Genomic DNA, 7,500 nt, shown 5'->3' on the forward strand with positions numbered 1-7,500 from the left:
ATATGTGATATACATATATATTATATGACGACTTTGTGCAAAATAGTCTGTCATCATGTCATGTGGTGTGTGCCATATCATGTCATGCGATGTCATTTGTCGTCATGTGACTGGAAGGACAGTAGTCAACTATGATTCAAGCGAAAGGGAGTTTTTCCTCACCCCTGATGCCACCAGGGGCCGCATCTGAGCGCCCAATCTCTGTGTGACTATCTATGACTTATGCTAGGCCCAGCCACTATGGACCTTACGCATCTAAGAATCCTGGTCCTAACCTACGTTGACCTTATGACTCTACAATCTCTATCTATCTCTTTTTCCTCTGCCTTCCTGCTATTTCTGACTCTCCTCTATACCTCTCCTTTTAAATCCATCTCTAACAATGATGTTTTTTTCCCATTTGTTAAGCACTTTGACTTACATGCCTTGTATGATACAGTGCTATACAAATACAATTATTATTAAGTCAAGTTAAATTTGACTTTAATAGCACATTTTCACATAGCACACTTGACCCCAATGTGTTTCACCGACAAAGGAAAAAAACTCCAGACAAAGGCACGACAGTAACAAAGCTCAAAGACATTCTCTTTAGATAATATGTACGATTGAAATAATATCTCTAAAATCTATTGTTGTCTTCTTTTTGTCTTTCTAAAGCACATTGAATGACAGTTGTTTATGATTGTGTATTATACAAATACTATTGAAATTGATATTGATATAAAAATAGCAATATGGAAAGAGCAATATAATATGGAAACGGACAAAACGATGATGTGGTTAAAAACAAGTGATGTCATAATCTTCCCATCATGCCTCAGGGTGGTCATGGAGACAGAGGGCATCCTGGAGGTCCTGGTTTCCGAGGCCGGCCGGTGAGTACGCAAACACGCACACACACACACAGAAACACACACACACACACACACACACACACACACACACACACACAGAAACACACACACGTACACGCACACACACACACACACACACACACACACACACACACACACACACACACACACACACACACACACACACACACACACACACACACACACACACACACACAGAAACACACACACACGTGCACACACACAGAAACACATACATACGCGCACACACACAGAAACACATACATACGCGCACACGCACACACGAATTGTAAATTTAAGTACTGTATTTATCTGTTCTCCGCTGATATTGCATAGTCTTAGGATCAGCTGGTGTTGACGTTTCATGGTCTGCGCATGCCCAATAGGGGTTTGTAGGATTATCTGTCATGTAGGAGTATTTTACAGAACACCGGGAGAGAAGGGCCAGGACGGAGATAATGTAATGCAATGTAATGTAATGTAATGCTGTGTAATGCGTGACTATGTCTCCTCCAGGGCACTAAGGGGGGTGATGGTTATAAAGGCAGGCCGGGAGAGAAGGGCCAGGACGGAGATAATGTACTGCAATTAGAGATGTCTGATAATATCAGCACACAGATATTATCAGCCCGATAATGGCATAAAATGTCATATCGGTCTATATTGGTATTGGACTTTTGACCTATCAAAACCGATATAATAAGACTTGAATTACTGTACACTTTTCTCCTTAATTATTTTTCTATTTTGCACAGACGATGTTAATAATTGGAATGCTTTGTTGCATTCGAGAATGCATCTAGTGGGGCAATACAATAAAATTAAGCATATTTTGTTCCACAACAGCAGATTTGTAATGTTACCTAAAATTTGTTATGAGGAAAATAACCCACATATATCGACATCGGTATCGGCCGATACCGGAATCGAAAATTGAGAGTTGGACAATATCGGCATATCGGATATCGGCAAAAAAGCCAAAATCGAACATCTCTAACTGCAATGTAATATAATGCGTGACTATGTCTCCTCCAGGGCACTAAGTGGGGTGATGGTTATAAAGGCAGGCCGGGAGAGAAGGGCAAATACGGAAATAATGTAATGCAATTAGAGATGTCCGATAATATCGACCCACAGATATTATCAGCCCGATAATGGCATAAAATGTCATATCGGTCTATATTGGTATTGGACTTTTGACCTATCAAAACCGATATAATAAGACTTGAATTACTGTACACTTTTCTCCTTAATTATTTTTCTATTTTGCACAGACGATGTTAATAATTGGAATGCTTTGTTGCATTCGAGAATGCATCTAGTGGGGCATTACAATAAAATTAAGCATATTTTGTTCCACAACAGCAGATTTGTAATGTTACCTAAAATTTGTTATGAGGAAAAATAACCCACATATATCGACATCGGTATCGGCCGATATCGGAATCGAAAATTGAGAGTTGGACAATATCGGCATATCGGATATCGGCAAAAAAGCCAATATCGGACATCTCTAACTGCAATGTAATATAATGCGTGACTATGTCTCCTCCAGGGCACTAAGTGGGGTGATGGTTATAAAGGCAGGCCGGGAGAGAAGGGCAAATACGGAAATAATGTAATGTAATGCAATGTAACGTAATGTAATGTAATGTCATGTAATGCAATGCAATGTAATGTAATATAATGTAATGAGTGACTATGTCTCTTCCAAGGTGATGAAAGTGGTGTAGGTTATAAAGGCAGAGAATGAGAGAAGGGCCAGATAATGCAATTCAATGTAATATAATGTAATGTAATCTATTGTAATGTAATGCAATGCAATGTAATGTAATGTAATGTAATGTAATGTAATGTAATGTAATGTAATATAATGTCATTATTAATGCGTGACTATGTCTCCTCCAGGGTGGTAAGGGGGGTGATGGTTATAAAGGCAGGCCGGGAGAGAAGGGCCAGGACGGAGATCCGGGTTACCCTGGCGACAAGGGGGAGGATGGAGAAGACGGTGCACCGGTACGTCAGCGAATCACTGTGTGTGTGTGTGTGTGTGTGTGTGTGTGTGTGTGTGTGTGTGTGTGTGTGTGTGTGTGTGTGTGTGTGTGTGTGTGTGTGTGCGCGCCTCTGAGTCTGAGTTGTATTGTGTTGTGTTGTGTTGGTGTGTATTTGGTGTGTATTTGTTTATTTGTGCATTTGTGCGTGTGTGTGTATGTGTGTGTGTGTGTGTGTCTGAAATATCATTGTGTTATCCATTCTGAAAAAAACAACACCTCGTCTGTGCGTGTGTCTCTGTGTGTGTGTGTGTGTGTGTGTGTGTGTGTGTGTGTGTTTATGTGTATATGTGTGTGTGTGTGTGTGCGTGCGTGTGTGTGTGTGCGCGTGTTCTTGTTCGTTTGTGTGTGTACAGGGTGGACCTGGCGGCATGGGAGCAAAGGGCGACAAAGGCAGTATAGGCCCTCTGGTGAGTAATACCAGAGATTCTTTAAGAGATATGCCAACATAATAGGTTTCTATGGGCACCTAACGTGACCAGGTTCCGGTCTGCCTAAAGGGGCGTGTCATAATCCTCCTAGAATGAATAGACCAGTCCTTAGGTCTGGCTAGGTCTGCCTAAAGGGGGATTTCCCCCCCTCCCCCTTGTGACAATAGAATGCTTCTAGTAGAGGGGTTGCGGAGGTACTAACGGTAGGGACACATAGACGCGAATTTGGCCAAGCGAAGCGAACTTCGCCATTCATTCCTATGAGAGAGGCGAAGGCAAGCGAACAGGAGCGAAATCATTAAACCGAGTTTAATATTATGCAAATGAGGAGCTAATTTGCCTGCGGCGGCCCAATCAAATCAACAATATAACTGTGCCATTCCATTTGATTCGCCGCGACGACCTGATGACGGTTGAGCTGTCACTGAATTTTGCCTCTCTTCGCGTTGCGTAAACATTGCACAAAAACAGGTTAGCAGCTAGCATAATGCCATAATGTAGTTAGTTACAGTACTCACTTGTTAGTTAATAGATGTATTTCCCACCCTGTGGATTTCTAGCAATATTAGCAGACAAACTCTTAATGGAACATCTAGTAGTTAGGCTATTAGTAATCTAGTAATCTAGAAATTAAGGTACACTTAATTTGGCTATGCTGTTAAACTCGGAAATGCTAACATAGACGAAAAATCCAATGTATTTTCATATTTTACTGGGACTTAACTACATACAGTATGAGGCATTTATTAAAATGAGGTGGACTGTTAAAAGCCAACTTTCGATTTAAAAAGCAGTTTTACTCGCTCCTTTTGAAAAACGGAGGGTCACCCCAAGTTAAAGTCACATGCAAAGCTTCATTGTGTTGCGTCACCTCGCCTGGCTGTGTTTCCATATTGACATAAACAATGCAAAGCCAGGAGCGAATCATGAAAGCCTGTCTGTGTTGCGTCACATCAAATGAAGGCGTTGCCGACATGGATTTATGTCCACCCATTTTTCTGAAAACATGTCAAGTAATTTTTTTCTGCTTGTTTTCAAAACCAGCCAGTTTACATACAGCCTCCCCACTCTAATCAACCCATGCCTGCAGTTCGCCTAGGGGTCGCTGTCGAGAGAGCACAGCCCTGAATGGAGCCTGCATGCCTCCGTTTGCGCCCCTTTAGTGCAGTACCACCCAGGGAAGTGGCGAGTCGATAATCTTAAGAATCTCTCTTCAGAGCAGGAGGAGGGACCCAATCAGAGAGGGATATCCAAGAGAAACCCGGAAAACCCTCTCGTTTGTCCACAAGCTTGCAAAAACGGCTTGAAACAAAGGAACCAGAACTTTTTTTTAAAACAAAACCGACGCGTAATGCATTCAATAACAATGGCGAACACAGCAGTATTAATGAAATTACGTTGGGAGTCCATCTTTAAGGCTCTGTGTAATGTTATAACCATGTTGTTATGATGTAGCTGAGTCTTTTCAGCAAAGAATAAATGGGCTCACCGGCAGTCCCATCTGCATAAAGAGGCAACGATTAGTTTTGGTGACAGTGGTGGCATAACAATAAACAATGAACAATAGACCCATCATCGAAATTCTCAAAAGTTAATACCGTATTTCCTCGATTTGTAACCGGGCTCCTAATAGTAGCCGGCCTCGTTTTGTAACCGGGTGTTGTGAAAAATCGGAAAAACAGACACCGGCCCCGATTAGTAGCCGGCCTCGTTTAGTAACCGGTGCGTTTTTAAATGACGCATTTTGCACAACGTGTTAAAGTTCATACAATTTCGGAACGTGTGTAGGCAAAACTTTAATAGCCTAAATAGTAACAGTTTAAATGCATCCTCTCCAAGCGGCACAGTCGAAACTTAAGGTCCTTGCAAGTTTGCCTGGTATCCAACAAGACGAGCCATGTGACATTATATTAAACACTACTTCAATTTTTTAGCAAAAACAAAAATGAACACGCTATTTGCTGTCTTCGTTACAGGGCCGTCCAGGCATACCTGGCCCCGATGGAAGAATAGGACCCCAAGGCTTTCAGGTAAGTACTGTTTTTTTTGTAAAGTCTTTTTTGGGGTTTTTTGGTCTTTATTATCACAGGAGAGTACGAAAGTAGACAGGAAACGGTTGGGGGAAAGAGATGGGGAAGGGCCGGGAAAATCCGGCTGGACTCGAACCAGGGCCCCCATGTGCATGCAAGCCCAAATGTGGGGGGCTTAGCACGCTTTGCCACAGTGCCCCCACAGGTAAGTACTGCTAGGGTCAATAGCGTTTTTTTAGTAGCAGATATCAGGTGGTACACCCCAGAGGTGTCAAAAGTGAAAGTAAAAGTAAAAAAAAGAAACACAGTTTCCTTCCAACACAAGTAACTTATCTGAATAATTTGAAAGTCGAGGCTAAAATCCATTGCATGTGTGTGTGTGTGTGTGTGTGTGTGTGTGTGTGTGTGTGTGTGTGTGTGTGTGTGTGTGTGTCATTGTTATCTGATGCTTTGTAGGGGCCAGCTGGTGACGAGGGGCCCCAGGGAGATGTAGGCGTATGGGGCCCCAAGGGAGAGCCGGGCCCCCAGGGGCCCAAGGGGGGACTGGGGCCTAAAGGCCTGCCGGGACCCAAAGGACTACCTGGAGAGAGAGGCACCAAGGGTGACATCGGCGAACCGGTGAGTACTCCATGTGTTGTTATTGTTATTATTACCAGGGCTCTAAATTAACTTCTTTCATCACCAGTGAAAATGGTGAGTAGATTTTAATCATACTAGCCAAACACACACTCAATAATGGGTCAAAGTGGCTAGTAAGTTTTCTTTTCTACCAGCCAAACATTATTTTCACCGGCATTTGGCTGGTTGACCGGTGTTAATTTAGAGCTTTAATTATTGCTATCACTATTGTAGTTGTTGTTGTTGTTGCTTTTATGTTTGTTATTATTTATGTTATCTTATTTTATGTTATTCTTAGGCTGTTTTTGTAAGAATGTGTAGGCTATGTGTGTGAGAGAAGGTCCTCGTTCTCCAGTGCATTCCCTGTGTGTGTGTGTGTGTGTGTGTGCGTGTGTGCGTGTGCGTGTGTGTGTGTGTGCGTGTGCGTGTGTGTGCGTGTGCGTGTGCGTGTGCGTCTGCGTCTGCATTTGTGTTTGTGCAGGTGTGTAAGTGTCCCGGTGTGTGTGTGTGCTTGCATGCATGCAAGTGTGTGTATCAGTGCTTGACATTAACTTTTCACTCACAGGCCACTGTGGCTAGTGGTTTTCCTGAGTCGCTAGCCATTCAGCCATTTTACTAGCCACAAATGTGATATTGTTCATTTTTATTTATTATAACACTGTAAATCTAAGCTCAGGTACTAAAGGAAGAAAATGAGATGTGAGATGTGATTTTTGTTTTTTACCAGCTGCAGCCAAATTTTACCAGCCTTTGACTGGTTTGCAGGTGCCAGTGTCAAGCCCTGGTGTGTATCATGCTGACTGTCGTGCTCTGTGTGTTGTGTTGTGTTGTGTTGTGTTGTGTTGTGTTGTGTTGTGTTGTGTTGTGTTGTGTTGTGTTGTGTTGTGTTGTGTTGTGTTGTGTTGTGTTGTGTTGTGTTGTGTTGTGTTGTGTTGCGTAGGGTCCACATGGTCCTATCGGTCCGGCGGGCATCAGAGGGGTACCTGGACCTCAGGGCTTGAATGGACTTAAGGGTCCCGACGGATACCGAGGACCCAGGGGATTACCAGTACGTATGATGTGTTGTTGTTTTTTTTAAAATATTTTTGGGGCTTTTTGGGCTTTGTTATTATAGGACAGTGTGGTAGTAGACAGGAAATGACTGGGAGAGAGAGATGAGGCAGGGACGGGAAATAACCCCGGCCAGACTTGAACCGGTGTACCCGTGGACAATGTAAGCCCAAATGTGAGGGGCTTAGCGTGCTGCGCCTCATATGCTGTGTCTTACACTATATGTAGGGTGACCAGATTTTTGTCGTCTGAAACCGGGACACTTCCTGCGTGACTGAAGGACAATATTTGGCGGGCGGGTCTGGAAAATTTTTATTTTTTTAGATGCAATTTCCTGCATTCTAATCGATTTTAGAGGGAGGAATGACAAATCGCAACTGACTCCTTCAGACTTTCTATACAAGCGCTAGCTGCCATTAATTGTGGCAGGTAAACATGTAAT

General features: G+C 42.9%; 2 protein-coding genes across 2 annotated transcripts in view; both read left to right on the forward strand.

The window, feature by feature from the left end:
- The window catches only part of LOC134467039 (collagen alpha-1(I) chain-like), a 34,277-nt gene extending 33,605 nt beyond the window's left edge, over nt 1-672 (forward strand). The window contains exon 28 of the mRNA XM_063220962.1: nt 661-672. Coding sequence (XP_063077032.1) covers nt 661-672 — 12 coding nt within the window. The remainder of the gene's footprint in view (nt 1-660) is intronic.
- Nucleotides 673-815: 143 nt separating this feature from the next.
- The window catches only part of LOC134467040 (collagen alpha-1(II) chain-like), a 19,686-nt gene continuing 13,001 nt past the window's right edge, over nt 816-7,500 (forward strand). Inside the window, exons 1-6 of the mRNA XM_063220963.1 lie at nt 816-878; nt 1,395-1,457; nt 2,787-2,894; nt 3,286-3,339; nt 5,337-5,390; nt 6,949-7,056. Of these exons, the coding sequence (XP_063077033.1) occupies nt 816-878; nt 1,395-1,457; nt 2,787-2,894; nt 3,286-3,339; nt 5,337-5,390; nt 6,949-7,056 (450 nt within the window). The remainder of the gene's footprint in view (nt 879-1,394; nt 1,458-2,786; nt 2,895-3,285; nt 3,340-5,336; nt 5,391-6,948; nt 7,057-7,500) is intronic.

This window comes from Engraulis encrasicolus, chromosome 17 (assembly GCF_034702125.1).
Source record: "Engraulis encrasicolus isolate BLACKSEA-1 chromosome 17, IST_EnEncr_1.0, whole genome shotgun sequence".
NCBI classification, from domain to species: domain Eukaryota; kingdom Metazoa; phylum Chordata; class Actinopteri; order Clupeiformes; family Engraulidae; genus Engraulis; species Engraulis encrasicolus.